The 16906-nt window shown below is 42.4% G+C and overlaps 1 protein-coding gene across 1 annotated transcript in view; it reads right to left on the bottom strand.

Annotated features, from left to right (window-relative positions):
- Positions 1-16906, bottom strand: part of CTSF (cathepsin F) — a 146856-nt gene that overhangs the window by 106194 nt on the left and 23756 nt on the right. Inside the window, exons 6-7 of the mRNA XM_077456686.1 lie at positions 13859-13965; positions 2534-2686 (exon numbers count right to left, since the gene is read on the bottom strand). Of these exons, the coding sequence (XP_077312812.1) occupies positions 2534-2686; positions 13859-13965 (260 nt within the window). The remainder of the gene's footprint in view (positions 1-2533; positions 2687-13858; positions 13966-16906) is intronic.

Raw genomic sequence — 16906 nt, 5'->3', positions numbered from 1 at the left:
ACTGGTCTGAAGGATTTTTCTTTCAGCAGATTCTGGGTTAGTAACCACCAATTGAGGCTTTGGGACACCCTTGGGGACAGCCGCATTGTCAAGCCTAAAGCTTGGATCGTTTTGTTCCAAGCAGATAGAATACTGTTTTGCAACAGTCTTAAATGGAAATGGGCATATGGAACTGCTTTGAATGAAGCCACCATCTTTCCTAACAATCTCATGCAAAGGCGAATGGAGGAATCTCCTTTCGACCTGGCCATTCGCACCAACTCTCTTATGGAGTTTATTTTTGCCTGAGGCAAGAAAGACTTTTTCTGGGCTGTATCTATGATCAGACCCAAATACTGTAGCTTTTTTAGCGGTTTTAAGGAAGGTTGAGAATCCAACCCAGACTTTTCAAGTAATTGGTTATAATGCGTACACTTTGCTCCAAACGAGCCGATTGGGCTATTAGCAATAGATCGTCTAGGTATGTTAAGACTGTTATGCCCTGTGCCCTTAACCTGGCTAGAGGTGGGGTCAGTACTTTTGTGTACACCCGGGGTGCTGTGGCTAGCCCGAAGGGCAAGGCAACAAACTGAAAGTGCTGCTGTTCTACTTCGAACTGCAGAAACCTTTGGTGAGCGGGAAATATAGGGACATGCAGATATGCATCCCTGATGTCGATAGACACCAGAAGTTCTCTTCCTTGTAGGATAGAAACTACGGACCTGATCAACTCCAATGCGAAAGGAGTGGATCTTCAGGAACAGATTTAGAGATTCTTTAGATCTAGAATGGGTCTGACATCTCCATTCGGTTTGTATCCTAGAGACACCGTGGAGATGACCCATCTGTCCCGAATTTCCTCTTGCCAGACTTAGGAGTATTGCAGAAGTCTCCCCCCCCCCCCCTCGCCTTTTCATATTGAGGCTCTAGCATTCTGCTTTGCAGATTTCTGACCCCAGGTCTTCTTCTCTGCCTGGGCCTGGGCCGGAGGCTTTCCTCTTGAGTCTGACAGTGGAGGTCATCGCCACTGCCTAGAGGCGGATGCCTCTGGCTCTGGGGAAAGGAGTGAGTTTAAACAAAGGACGTTTATACTTTCTTTTGACTGCCAAAAGAGTACTCTTCCCACTAGAAATCGTTTGGATGTATTTGTCCAAATCCTCCCCAAATAGTCAATCCCCATGAAAAGGGAAACTAGTCAGAAGCCTTTTGCAAGGTGCTTTGGCTGACCAATTTTTTAACCACAAAGTCCTACACATGTGTACTAGCACAAGCGCAAGGGGGGACACCTGGTGAATAGAATCTTTCATGGCGTCTATGACAAAACATAGTGCCTTTGGTAGTTCGGCCAAATCGCGGGCCTGCTGCAGGGACTTCTTTAAGGGCCTGTCTAAACTGGTCCCTTAGGGAGTGACAGATGCCCATTACCGCAACTGCAGGCTGAGTAACCGCACCTACCAAAGAAAAAGAGGCTATTGACAGAAATTCCAATCTTTTATGAGTTGAATCTTTAAGCATTTGTGCACTGTCTACTAAACAAGTTAGACTATTATTCACACTGTAAATTGCAGCATCAACTGCTGGTGCCATCTTTTGGTGAATTTCTCCTCCATGAGATAAAGTGATGTGAATCTCTTTGGAGGGAGAAAATGCCTATCTGAGTGATCCTATTCAGTATGAATAAGCTTTTCTTATAATGCATGTACAGGAAACGCATGAAAAGGCTGTGAAGGTTTTAAGGAACCTAAAGAACAAACAGAACTATCAGCCGACTCTGCTAGAGGTAGCTTGAAAGAGGCACGAACCATCTCTATATTGTATCAGAGATTGTATCAGAGATTGTATCAGCAATTTCTCAGATTGCAAGGCTGAAAAAGGTTCATCTACTGTTGTTTCCTCCACAGAGGAGTAATCGGTTTGCCCTTCTTCCTGATAACCTGAGGGTAACCCCTCATCCTCCACCCACTGTTCCTTTGGTAAGGGGTCTGAGGTGGGGGAGGGGGATCTAACGCGCTTCCTATACTTTTACACCAATATGGCGCCCATAGCGGATGAGTCACCATCTGGGGCAACAGATTTGAACCAGAGAAATGAAATGTGCCTCCAAATGTGTCACTATTTTAGTAATATGTGCTCTAGTGTGGATCATCAGTTTAGTGAAGACAAAGATCACAATACCAAACTCTGTCCTAAAGATTTTCTGGAAATTGTAGACAAGCTCTGAGGGGAGTGGACTTTTAGCGCTAGTAGAGCCTGCAAAAGTTCTGTAGTTCCATTCAGGCATAGCAAAAGAAGAGCAGGAGGAAAGAGAAAAGGCACCATGTTGGATGAGGAGTTCCTGGAAGATCCCCTAAAGATGTGTAGCATGGTCAAGGCCAGTGTGGTTGAAGGTTGTTTTAAGTTTCTTGTCTTCTCAGGTGGCGACTGGTCTTTGTGCAGCACCATGCATACCAAGTTAATTTTAAATATGAGTTACAGGGTAAATTAATACAGCAACACCCATTGAATATGTATACTTTGTAAAAAGCTTTAGTATATATCTCTGCCAGTCCCTTACCTGGTTCTTGACCTCGGTTACAGCACCATGATCTCTCCAGTCCCACTGAGCAGGAGGAGGGTCTTTTGGAATCACAGCCTTCTTAATGATCTGATGTCCTTGGCTTGAGAGTAAAGGATTCAAGTACAGAGTTCGGAATTCTTCCTCTGTAAGGTTCAAATCAATACAAATCATTATAAAAAGGAAGGTATGCCTGAATTCAGCAGGATGACTAGGAACTTTTAGCCTGGGGGCACACACACACACAATCAACTAGCCCTTTCGCCAAAAGTCCAACCTACTTGCAGACAATATAAGAAACGTTCAGCACAACATACCGAATGGGTAGATTTAAAAACAGAGAACGTACAGTGCATTGTACCGAATGGGGAGGTGTGGAATGGAGAAAGTACAACACAACGTACAAAATGTAGCGGTTTGGAATAAGTAAAGTACAGTACAGGGTACGGTAGTGTGAAATAGGGTATGTACAGCACAGCATGCAGAATTGGGCAACGTTAAGGAATGAACAGTGCAGTGTAAAGAATGAGGTGGTGTGGAATGGGGAATGTACAGTGTAGCATACAAAATGTGTGGGAGCAGTGGTGTGGAATAGGGATGTACAGAACAGCAAACAGAATGGGGTAGTGTGGAATAGGGGCGTAGGGAATGTACAACACAGCATACATGAGGTAATGCCGAATAGGGAATGTGCAGCACAGCATACAGAGGCAGTGTGGAGTAGGGAATGTACAACACAGCATACAGAATGGTGTGGTGTAGGTTAGCCAATGTACAGTACTGTGTACAGAATGCAGCAGAATAAAATTAGGAATATAAAGCTTAGGGCCTATGCATTTCACTTGTATAGGGTTGTGTTGTTCATACAGTCCCAACAAAGAGGCCAGGCAAATAGCCTTGGTTTTTAATTGCTCCACTTCATACCAACACACTGTATTAATATTTTCTTGTCACACAGCACTACGTGGTACAATACAACACAACATGCTGTGTGTCAGGCAAGAGAAAAAGCAATGAATAATAAGAAACAAAAAACACAAACAAAAAAACTGCAAAAAAAATGCCTATGCACTGTTGTGTGAATGAACTTCTAGACTATATTATACAGAAAAAAAGGCGTTTTAAAACACATTTGTCTGATTTAAAAGTTCAGTGAACCACAACATACAGATGCAAATGCTCTGTGGATTGTGGCGTTTTTCTAAAATTGTGAGGCAAAAAGAGCACAAAGAGTAATGCACAATATTAGAATTAAACACGCTAAGTAAAACCAAAACTGCTTGGAAAATTTATCACTGGTCTTGTAACTTGAAAATTGCCACTTTTATGAAGAAGTCGTCAATGCGAAAATGATTTTTTCATACAAAGCAGTTAAAAAGTTATTTAGTAAAATGGGACATACCAAGCTTCACAATTTGGTCTAACCTATTCTGAAGGCAGAGAAATTCCAGGGATTCAAGAGCCAAGTAAGAATCCAAGCACTCTCTATAGCAGCACTTATGTGCATATTTTTAAATTTAACCATTTCATACCCGGATGCATCTTTCCTGACTAGACCAAATTGTGAAGTTCACGTACGTGCCAGTTTACTTATTAACCCAACTGCCTTCATCTGGTACTTAGATTTTAAAAAAATGCACTTACTATGTATTTATAATAAGCAGAGAAATTGACAAAAATGCAGTTTTAGTATTTTTATTGACCGCACTGCTAACAAAAGCAAAGTGTGCTGAAATACTTATCTGTGTTCTCAAATCCCTGTAACTCTGAATGGCTGATAGGTCCCTAAATGTCACACATCAGCTAAGGAAATGTGACCAATAGCGGAAGCCAGAGGAATTCCAGGAATTTTAAAGCCTAACCCTAAGTATTTCAGCACTCTCTTTAAAGCGGTAGTAAACTCAGATAATGTTACCCCAAATCAGCAATATGCAGTTTCATGTTGCTGGTTAGTAGCTATGCACCACATACATTATGCAAATAGAACGTTCTTTCTTGAAAAAATTTACTTTTTATGATCGCTTCTGCTTGTACTCAGCCGCTGCCATTATAACTTCTGCCCTCACTCTTCTTCTGTGCCCATAATCTCGCACGTGCGCATTCGTTCCTGAAGCCAAGCCTCATTTTCATTTCAGACAGACAGGCTCTGTCCTCGGCGCTGCGCTCCAACCCCTGTGACGTACGTAGCAAGTCTCAGCTTCTCAGCTGGGGAGTGTTGTGGGATCTCGGGGCTGACGTCAGCCAAAAGGAAATTACGTAGCCCCGGCATTTACAGAGCAATTTTCCGGCAAGAAGAAGAGCCTGCCGGAAAAACAGGACTAACTGCGCATGTGCCAATTACGTCATTGATTAGAAAAGGACAGATTACACAGAAAGGGATAAGGTAGGATGCGTTTTACACAGAGCACCTTTTTCATAAGGTAGGAAAGTTTGATATGGTGGAAAAAGCAAAGGATGGAGATACTACCGCTTTAAGCCTTTATTAGCAGTGCTAAGGTGGTGGCTTTAAAATAGTAGGTCTCTACAAAAAAAAAAAAAATGATTTAGCATAAATACTACATTGAATACACAAGGCTCATAATAAGGGACATATCCTGATGAAATATACACAGAAAAATTAGCAATATCGCTAATATTCATACAGTATGTCTTGGTATAAGGGAGTGACGGGTGGTCTACATGGATGAACGCTATCTTTCACAGCTGGTCATATGGACTCCATTGTAAAGCAGACATAACCAGATATGGGTGTTTAGATTTTCAAATGCTATGACATTGAATTGATGTGGTTGGACAGGGCAGGGTCCCATGGTGCTGATAACATCATGGAAATAATTTTGGTGATATAGGTAAAGATATTTATGATGAAGAATAGAGTCAATAATAAAGCGAATGGTGAAATGTCAGAACAGAGGTAAGATATGCTTTTGCAGGCACAACTGTAGATGGGCCATACCTGACTCTATTTATAAAGGCGTTTTTTTCCATTCTATAGCTGCCACAATTACCTGCAAAACCTAAGCATATTAACTAAATTTAATGATCCTGCTGGGGCCAATAATTTCAGGAGTTGAGGAATACATTACCCAAAACAAAGATTACTTTGTAAAGGTTGTCCAAAGCACAAAGGGCCATTAAGACAAATGAAGGTTTTCTCTGGTTCTGTGCAATTGTATATCTCTTAAATGAAAACAAACCCCCCAAAGTATATCTTTATTTGTTTTATTTATTTTTTATTTAAGACAACTTAGTGAGTTAAAATGATGTACAAGGTTTAGAAGGGTAAAAAAAAAACCCACACTGCTAATGTAACAATATGGAAATAATTTTTACTTTACATTCGTTCAAAAATTTTTGGTCAACATTCACATTATGTTGGACATTCACTAAGTAAATATTACATTCCCTGACTGAATGTCAGGGAATGTAATCTGTCATCTGTATCCTGGCATCTGTTCGTAAAAAGAAAAAAACTTTTTGGGGATTATTTACCCCAGAAAAGGGGGAATGTTAATTTCCCTGTACATTCACCTGACACTTCCAGAAGCGTTGTCACTAAAATTCACCTCTTGACTGCATTCCAGATTGTCTGTGGAAGGTGCCAAACCAGGGTTTTCACTACAGGTTTAGCACTTCTATGGTTAAGTAGTATTCACATTAGCTGTATTACTACTCCTGGGATGGCTGCTAATTCCATCCAGCCATGTGTGCTCATAACTCCAGGAAAATTCACTCCCAAACAAATCACACGAACATCATGAAGTTGCACATCGATTTCATATGCAGAAAACAAACATTGTTCTAGAACAATCTCAAACACTCCAGTCCTTTGCCCACAGTGAAGTCCAATTGTAGCTCTACCGGGGGACAAAACTTGTGATAGAGAGGACTTGGATAAAAGTTCAAATTTGAGTTGGAACAATAAAGTTGAACTCCAGGTAGATATACAAGACACAGATTAAAGTAGAAATATAGGCAAATGTTTTTATTTCTTCATATTGAATAGAGTAAAGGAGTGTTATAGTGAGAGGAAATTCCTGCCTGTATATTAAGCCATCCAGCCCAGAAAGGAGTGATGCCCCCCCCCTCTGTTTGGGAAATGCAAACCAGTTGGAATAAAACCCCTGCAAATCACCCCAGAGAGAAAACTGAAACAATGACTGAAACAGAAGAGAAGCAAAGAATGTGCTAAGGAGGGAAGACAATCCAGCTTGTATTCGAAGGTGACAATATCCTGAACCCACGCATCTGCTATGCATGTTCTCCAGATCTCTGCGCATATCTCCTCCACAACTGAGTTCAAAGATAGGGGCAAAGAGGGTGAGCCTTTCCCTTGAGGCGATTGGTCTCGCAAGCCAGAGGTAGGTAAGCACTTTTATCCCAGGACATTTGTAATATTCTCATCTAGTGAAATTTTAACAAGATGGTAACCCACAAAGGCCTTCTTGGAAGTCTGATCGAAGACCACTTAAGCCATAAGGCCCTATGCATCTGTAAAATCAAGCTGATGGACAAAACCAGCCAGCTAGAGCCCATGAAGTTTAGTGCTAGGGCCATCTGATCTATGCAAGAGCTTGCTAGAATATAATAGAAATAGAACAAAAACAGTACTTTTTTGTCCCTAGGTGTTTAAAGGAGGGAGCATGCTCCATCGCATTGTAGAACACCTGTTATGACAAGAAATAGGTGGATCTATGGGGAATCTGTCCAATACAGACAGAATATTAATTTGCAAACGTCTTGTATAAAATTAAGCAAATGGTATTACATTGATGGCTGACACTATATGACCTAGATTCCCCAAGCAACTTTGAAAGGTAAACTGATGGCCTGATTGGAGCTGTTGTTGCTTAGTCTGAAGTAACGCCATCTCTTTATGAGTAGGGAAGATTTTGGCTATTTGTCTAAGGTGACACTCAAATATTTCAGGCAGTTAGATAATGTCAGCGCAAACTTCTACACATTCAGAAAACAATAAAGCCATCTAAAAGACCGGAGAGTGATGCTGTCATTGGTCCCTAAGCCTGCAGATAACTGTAGCCAGCAATCAAAGCAGGACTAACACTGGGGCCATCACCATGGTCAACACTCTTGGTTATACCATGGCAGCAGACTGATTGTATAACTGATCAGAGACCATCACTTAAGCCATAAGACAATCCAATCCATGCAAGAGCTTGCTAGAATAGAATATAACATAAACATAAATAGAGCAAAAAGAATGGAATTTTTTTTGTCCATAGGGTGTTTAAAAGGAGGGAACATTCTCCACTGCATAGTACTAGACTTGTTATAACAAGAACAACAAAAACAGTACTTTTTTGTTCATAGGTGTTTAACCACTTCAATACCAGGCACTTACACACCCCTTCCTGCCCAAGCCAATTTTCAGCTTTCAGCACTGTCGCAGTTTGAATGACAATTTTGCGGTCATGCTACACTGTACCCAAACAATTTTTTAATCATTTTGTTCCCACAAATAGAGCTTTCTTTTGGTGGTATTTGATCACTGCTGGTGTTTTTATTTTTTGTGCAGCAAATAAAAAACAGACTGAAAAAAAAAAAAAAAACGTAGTCTTTGTCTCGGTTATAAAATGTTGTAAATAAGTATGTTTTCTCTTTCACTGACGGGCACTGATAAGGCAGCACCAATGAGCTGACACTGATGATGGGCACGGATAGGCGCTGATAGGTGGCACTGGTATGTAGCACTGATAGGCGGCACTGATAGGTGAGCACTGATGGACACTGATAGATGGCACTAATGGACTAATGGATAGGGAGACATCTGGCAGGTATTGGTAATGGGCACTGATTAGCACCATTTGTGGGCACTGATTTGCATATTTTGGGCAATGACTGTCATCCCTGGTGGCCATGGGTGGCAAACCTGGTCATCCATCCATTGTGTGCCATCCCTGGTGGTCCTGGCGGCATCCCTGGTGATCCAGTGTGGGCATCCGTGGGGGGGGGGGCTGCACTGATAATCAATCAGCGCAGACTCCCCTGTCAAGAGAGCCACCGATCGGCTCTTCTCTACTCGCGTCTGTCAGACATGAGTCAGGAAAAGTTGATACACGGCTTTTCCTGTTTACACTGTGATCAGTCGTGATTGGACACGGCTGATCACGTTGTAAAGAGCCCCCATCAGAGGCTCTTTACCAAGATTGGTGTAGCTGTACATCAGACTGACACTCCGCACCACCAATAACCACGCTGCACGCCCCCTCGGGCACACGCTGGCAGTTATCTTGAAAGATGTCATACAACAACCAGTCAGGATAACTGAACCACCGCTCTGCCATCATTTTGCTACAGGCCAGGCAGGAAGTGGTTAAAGGAGGAAGTAGTTTGAATTTGGTCTTTTAGCCAGTTTTCTGTCCATTTACAGAGAGTAGTGGTTAATGTTTCTTACTCTGAATGTTCTAAGGTTATCAGTGGTGTACCCCAAGGTTCATGTCGGGGCCCTTACATTTTAATATATTTATAAATGATATAGGGTTTGGGATTAAAAGTGCCATTTCAGTCTTTGCAGATGACACCAAGCTATGCAGTGGAAAAACGTACTTACATGATGTCTTCAACTTACAAACCAACCTCAATGCACTGTTTAATTAGGTAACTATGTGGCAAATGAGATTTAAATGTTGATAAATGTAAATGAATGCACTTGGGGGCTATATGGCAATACGGTGGGGGCTGCAGATGGGCACTGTTTAGGCTGCATTGATGGGTACTGACCCTTATTTTGCTTCACAGTTCTTTATTTAAAACTTAAGATTTTTTTTTTCTGAGACTTCCTTTTTAAAGTTAAGGTGCATGGTATAAGCCCATTAAATACGGTATATCCAAATAACACACCCGAGCTCATCTATTCACCACACACAGCACAAAAGGCAAGATAATTCTTGTTGGCCCGTGTATTAGTGCTCGGACGAATACACTTAGACCGAATTTTAATGGTTTAAAGAATGTCAGGCAAAACGGTTGGCCCTCAAGCATGTTCACTTCATCAAATCTGGCCCTCTTTGAAAAAAGTTTGGACACCTCTGTCATAAGCTTAATAATAGCATGCAACGCCAAGTTGCGTTTTTCCAAAGTGAACAAAGTCCTTTCTTGTATTAAGAGAAGTATGGAATCCAGAGAGAAATAAATCATTTTTCCCCTGTACGAATCATTAGTAAGACCAATCTCGAATATGCAGTTCAGTTTTGGGCACTAGTTCACAAAAAAGATATTGGGGAACTGGAGAAAATGTAAAGAAGGGCAACCAAACTGATAAGAGACAACATGGAGGCGTTTAGCTATGAGGAAAGATTAGAGGAACTGGATTTATTCTCTCTTAAGAGGAGTTTAAGGGCGGATATGATTAACAGGTATAAATACACAAGTGGTCCATATAGTGAACTTTGTGCGGAGTTAGAGGACAAGGGGGCACTCATTACATCTAGGAGGAAAAAAAGATTTAATCTCCAAATATGGACAGGTTTCTTCAAAGTAATAGCTGTGAAAATGTGAGATAGACTCCCTCAAGAGATGGTTCTAGCCAACTCCATAAATTTCTTTAACCACTTGCCGCCCGCCCTATAGGCAATTGACGGCGGCAAAGTGGTTTCATAATCCTGACCGGACGTCATATGACGTGATCAGGATTATGAGCCGCTGCACGCCCCCGGGGGCACGCATCGCGGCGATCGTTGTTGCGGGGTGTCAGTCTGACACCCGGCAACTACGATCTCGGTAAAGAGTCTACGACGGAGACTCTTTACCACGTGATCAGCCGTGTCCAATCACGGCTGATCACAGTGTAAATGGGAAGAGCCGGTGATCGGCTTTCCCTCACTCGCGTCTGTCAGACGCGAGTAGAGGAGAGCCGATCGGCTGCTCCTCTGACAGGGGGGGGTCTGTGCTCATCGATTATCAGCACAGCCCCCCCGAGGATGCCCACACTGGACCACCAGGGACGCCACCAGACCACCAGGGAAAAGGTAATCCTCCCTAGACCACCAGGGATGCCAGTCAGCACAATGGGTGCCAATCAGTGCCCATAATGGATGCCAATCAGTGCCCACAATGGGCATCACTGATTGGCATGCATTATTGTTTGGCACTGATTGGCATCTATTACTATAGTATAACACCAATGCTGCCTATGAGTGCCCACCTGTGTCGCCTATGAGTGCCCACCTGTGTCGCCTATGAGTGCCCACCTGTGCCGCCTATCAGTGCCCACCTGTGCCGCCTATCAGTGCCCACCTGTGCCGCCTATCAGTGCCCACCTGTGCCGCCTATCAGTGCCCACCTGTGCCGCCTATCCGTGCCCACCTGTGCCGCCTATCCGTGCCCATCCATCCCCAACTGTGCCGCCTATCCATGCCCATCTGTGCCGCCTATCCATGCCCATCTGTGCCGCCTATCCATGCCCATCTGTGCCGCCCATCTGTGCCGACCATCCGTGCCAGCTATCAGTGGCAATTTGTGCCACCTATCAGTGTCCGTCCGTGTCGCCCATCAGTGCCGCCTATCAGTGCCGCCTATCAGTGCCACTTCATTGGTGCCCATCAGTGCCGCCTTATCAGTGCCCATCAGTGTAGCCCCATCAGTGCCCATCAGTGAAGGAGAAAACGTACTTATTTACAAAGTTTTGAAACTGAAACAAAAAAAAAACATTTTTTTTTTCTAAATTTTCGGTATTTTTTTTATTTGTAGCACAAAAAATAAAAACCGTAGAGGTGATCAAATACCACCAAAAGAAAGCTCTATTTGTGGGAAAAAAATGCTAAAAAGTTCATTTGGGTACAGTGTAGCATGACCGCGCAATTGTCATTCAAAGTGCGACAGTGCTGAAAGCTCAAAATTGGTCTGGGCAGGAAGGTGTTTAAGTGCCCTGTATTGAAGTGGTTAAAAAAGACCTTGATTTTTTTCCTAAATGTACATAATATAACTGGATACTAACATTTATAGATAAAGTTGATCCAGAGAATATCCGATTGCCTCTCAGGGGGATCAGGAAGAAATGTTTTCCCCTGCTGAAGCAAATTGGATCATGCTTTGCTGTTTTTTTTTTTTTATACCTTCCACTGGATCAACTATAGGATTGTGTATATGGGATTGTATGAAACCCCCCCCCCCCCCTCTTTATGGGTTGAATTAGATGGCCTTGTGTCTTTTTTCAACCAGACTGTGTAACTATGCAAGAACCATGGGTGGAAATAACCACTTCTTTACAAAGTCCTCTGCCAAAGGAAAGAAAGGCAGACAAACACTTTGGAGGAATGTCTACATTGATGTTTTTTTAATCCAAAAGGACTGAAAAAAATCTAACAAGGGAATGGTGAGTGAACACTTTAGAAGTCTGTTCAAGTTTCTGAGAGGCAAGGCCTCAAATAAGAAGCAGCAGAATACCCCAACTTAAGTCTGTTTTTAACTGCTTTAATTATCATATAAACCTCATTACTTTCTGTTTAGACAGAACCTTAGGTACCATAATTGCTAAGCCAGGGAAGAGATTTGTCCTCAGCATGTTCTAGGAAAGGCTCTACTTCAAATTCCATAAGTAGCAGCATGTCAGATTTAGACTTTGCTGGGGAAGGGGGGGGGGGGTGCATATGATCCCCGTAGTCACACTGAGAAAATATCTGCAACAGGTACTCCAAGGTAGATAAAAACATATCTACTGTAAAATAATTTGGCATCCCAGAAAGTTCAAAATATTCTTTATAAATATGTGTACAGAATAATAACTTGATGGCCAGTGTACAAGTATTGCAAAATGAAGGCTCTCTGTCAGTCTAAATTAAAGCTGCATAAAATTCAGCATTCAAGATTGAGCTGACTTCTGTTTGGTTCCAGACATTGCCAAATGCTATTTGAGCAAGAAGAGCGCAGGAAAGGGAGGTAACATAAAACTAACTTTAGGCATGGCCATGTACCACACCCAATTGTGGTTTTCACGCAACCTGGGAGTAGGCATAAAACAGTTAGCCTGTAACAATGGTCACCATAGATTTCAATGGGAAATATGTGTCCCCAGTCATGGCTAGTGTCCATATGGTTCCTATCCCAGAGAAATGGCAGACAGGTGCTGTCTAAAGTGGACCCAGGAATAAAGGAAGGTATGTGTAATGAACCCCACACTCTTTCAGTAGAAGCAACCAACTCCAGGTCAGGCAGGGGAAGCCAGCCTGATAAAAATGTTGATCAGATTGCAGCCTGTTTAAAAGGGGAAGTCCAGCCTGAGCTCATTTGGCTGGGCTTCTCCTATGGGTTACAGGCGTGCAATCCGTTTTGCACTCCTGTGATCCGTTTTCAGCAGAGACTGGTCTGAAATCCGCTCTCTGCTGAGGTCACCAAGATCAGTCCAGGTACCACGTCATCCCAAATCTGGGAGTATGGATCTGCCAAGTGCCTGCACTGATAGCCATCTCAGCCCTTCAGCTGAGATGGGCGCTCCCCGCCCCTCCACAGCTCAGCGCTCGAGTGAGCGTGGAGGAGCAGAACAGGGGATCTGTGAGAACCAAGCCATTGGTGGTGTTCGGTGACTCGGTTCTCAGTAAAGAAGCGGCAGGGGAGCTATGCTACATCCACCTAGGTAAGTATCATTATGGGATAAAAAAGAAAAAATACCATACTTCTCTTTTAACTCCTAGTAGTTCCAAGCACAGCACAGGAGCCAAAAGGAGTATAAACACTGTAATGCAGCCCTATCTCATTATAAGCCTCCAGCCTCAGTCTTCGCAAAGTCTTTAAAACAGGAAAGCTGAAGAGGACATATTACCTTTCACTTATGCTGGCCATACACGTCTGGATTTTCCTTTAGAAAATTTTTGTTTTAAGAACTTTCGCTCGATATTTTAATTGTAGGTGGGGTCAAATCAACATTCATTTTCAACCACAGTAAGGGAAAAGTTTGAAGGAGCGGAATGGAAAACTTTTCCCAGTCAAACAATTTTTAGGACAGTGTATATGGTTTTCATTAAAAAATTATAGTCATCTTAAAACTGGACATTAAAACGCAAATTAAAATTTCCAACGACATTTGTCCATTCATTAAATGAACAAAGAATTTTCGTACGAATATTCTCATCTGAAAATCTACTAGTGTATGGCCAACATTAGTTAAGCTGCGCAGGATGATTAGAGTAGGGGCTAAAGCCCCAAGGGGCTGACCCTCAGATTTTTTTTAGCTATTTACAGACATAGCAATAAACAAAACATCTACATCTTCATATTACTTCCCAGCGTTATGTAGATCTAATATTCCCAACATGTTGTTGTTTCAGAATAATTGGTTTTCTTGTGAATAGCTTTTTAACTACCTGTAAGATCACTAAACTTAGTAATGCCATATTCAGCAGTCCCCTGGTCCTTCTCCTGGATATTTTTGGCCTTCTTGAGATTTTCAGAAAATATGCGCAGACGTCCCAGAGCCTCTGAAAAAACATAATAAAGCAGATTTAATGCTCATAAGATGACCTATTAAAAATGCGAATGCTCCTCATAACTTTGACTACATTTTTTGTTTAAAAAAGTTACACAATGAAATGTTGTACAGACAATTTTTAACAAAAAAGCAATCACCTCTATAGAGAACTCAAGTTCTACCTTGTATAACTCGCTCTTAGTTTTAGAACATAATTTTTGTTTCTTCTGAATAAGGATGGCCTATAAAGGGTCTATTTATAAAAATTTGCATAGCTATTCACCCAGAAAAAAAAACAATGTGGCTAGTTCCTTTGCTGGTCGAATGGTTTACCTTGATTTATGACTGAAAAAGCATTAGGTCACTAGATGGAGCGAAGTGTCATAGGAAATTCTTATTAGTATAATTGGAAATACTTTTTTACTATGATCATCAGCTCCATTTAGTGGTACTAATGCAGTATTGTTCTGATTCACTCTATTGTTTATGAATGAATATCATTCAACCTGGAGAGAAAATAGCCATAAATAACATTCAATTTTGCTCCATTTGCGCAGAACAAATATACATTACATTTTGCAGCATGTAAAAGTTCTGCATATTCTATTTATAAATACAATCCTATGTTTTATGTGTTCCCATTCACACAGTATACCTTAAAATAAAAAAAAAATAAAAAATTCTTACTTTTTGCATGTTTCTTTGGAGTGGGCCTTTGGGCAGACTGCAAGTTACTTTGAACAATTTGAAAGGGAGCTTGTCCCTAGACAAAGTGGGGACAAAAGGAGTTTCCTCTCACAAGCATAGAGTACAGAAGCAAAGTTCTTATATCTTTAACCCTATGTTAAGACAGGCTGTAGTTAGAAGCTGACTGGTTACTATGCACAGCTACATCAGATTCGGAGTGCTCCGGTTTCAGTGACTCCTCCTCACAGTGTTCCAATCTAGCTCAATGAGAACTGCCAGCACAGGGTTTATTATGCCAACAATAAAGCAGAACTGAAGTTCTGTTGTAAGAAACAGCGAGCAGCCAGGTTTTTATGGCAGAAGAGACACGCAATGTCTCTTCTGCAATAAAATGCCCCTACCTGCACTGCCTTCTCTAATGCTGTAAACTGTGCATGTGCAGCTCAGCTTATAGTACCGGGACAGTCTCTGAGTGCCGTGATGACTAGCTTCTGCACATGCATGCTGTCACACTCCCCCCCCCCACCACCAGCCAATGAAGAGGCCTGAAGACCAGCACTCAGAAGATACCAGCCCCAGCAAGGGACCATTGGACAGGTAAGTATTCACCCTTTAGTTTTGCTTTTATGCTCCAGCCCCTCCTTAACACTGCCTAGCAGAGGAAGACCTATGCTTTGCTATGTGGAATGTGGATAAGAAAGTATAACACACACATTTGACTGCAAAAGTATTATACAGGTTATGGATACTGGGACCAGATAGAGGTGAAAGCTTATAATATGTTAAGTATACAAAGAATAGGAAGCAAAATCACTATCAAGTAAAACTTGAATAGACATAAGCATGGGGAAAATAAAAAACACAAACACATTTCTGCACATCCCAGAAGATAGATACCACCACCTCTGCCTCAATTTAGCATAGGGTAACATACCTAACCAAAACCCTTTATTTTCTGACAGCATGCAATATTTGGTCTATAAAGAGAAGCAGGAACTTTCTAAGCTCAAAGCCCCATTTGGAACATACTGACACAGCTGGTCCTATTTAATAGCTCACAAATCCTAGTTAGGGAAGCCAAGCAGGGAGATAGTATTAAAAATCCTCAATTTAGCCCTAACCCACATAAACCTCCAAGGACAATGAAAGGGATTGTAACAAACTAAGGCTCTTAAAGATTAAGCGGAGCCTTATGCCCCGTACACACGAGCGGACTTTTCGACATCCAAACTCCGACGGACTGAGTCCGGCGGACTATCCGATCGTGTGTGGGCTGCAACGGACTTTAGCGAAGCTAAAGTCTGACGGACTTTAGAAATGAAGCATGCTTTAAATTTTCCCGACGGAACTCCGCCGGACCCGGTCCCCTTTGAAAAATCCGCTCGTGTGTGTGCTACTCCGACGGACTAAAACCGACGCTAGGGCAGCTATTGGCTACTGTCTAGGAACTTCCTACGTCGAATCCAGTCGTACGTCATCACGTTCGAGTCCGTCGGAGTTTGGTGTGATGGTGTGTGGTCAAGTCCGTTCGGTCGAAAAGTCCGCCAGAACTCCGTCGGAACTCCGGCGGAACTCCGGCGGAACTCCTTTGGAGGTCTGTCAGACTTAATCCCTCTCGTGTGTACGGGGCATAAGACTTTACAAGGACCCAGACTAGAAGTAATTAGTATTTTCTGGTCTTCCAGAGCTGTGGAGCTTATACAAAAAATCACATACACAAAATAAAGAACAAGCATTTAAAAGAGAAGTATGGGTTTGTCTTTTTTTCCCCAATCATACTTACCTAGGTGGATGGTGCATCTGTCCTCGGCGTCTCTGCACTGAGAACAGAGCCATCGAACATCGCCGATGGCTCAGTTGCCTCGGCTCTGCGAAAGGAGAGCTGCTGACTGTCAAATCAGCAGCTCTCTGCTCCTCCACACTCACTGGCCTGGTCATTGAGGGGGCAAATCCTTCCGTAGGCTGAGGTGGTTAAAACAATCTACTAAGCTGGCCAGAACCAGCTCTGGAGGGAGTCTTTCCCACATTTTACAGCCCTTACTGTCAGGAAGAATTTCCTTATTTGGAGATTAAATCTCTTTTCTTCCAGACGAAAGAGTGCCCCCCTTGTCTTCTGTGATGACCTTAAAGTGATTAACTAGTTCATACAAGTTCACTATATAGACCACTTATGCATTTATAAATGTTGATCATGCCCCGCCCCCTTAATCCTCTCAAGAGAGAATAAATTTAGTTCAGTCAATCATTCCTCATAGCGGAGCTCA

The sequence above is a fragment of the Lithobates pipiens genome, unplaced genomic scaffold (assembly GCF_037356315.1).
Source record: "Lithobates pipiens isolate NorthernLeopardFrog02 unplaced genomic scaffold, aLitPip1_a1.2 Scaffold_10, whole genome shotgun sequence".
Taxonomy (NCBI): domain Eukaryota; kingdom Metazoa; phylum Chordata; class Amphibia; order Anura; family Ranidae; genus Lithobates; species Lithobates pipiens.
This window is presented reverse-complemented; position numbering and strand designations above follow the sequence as displayed.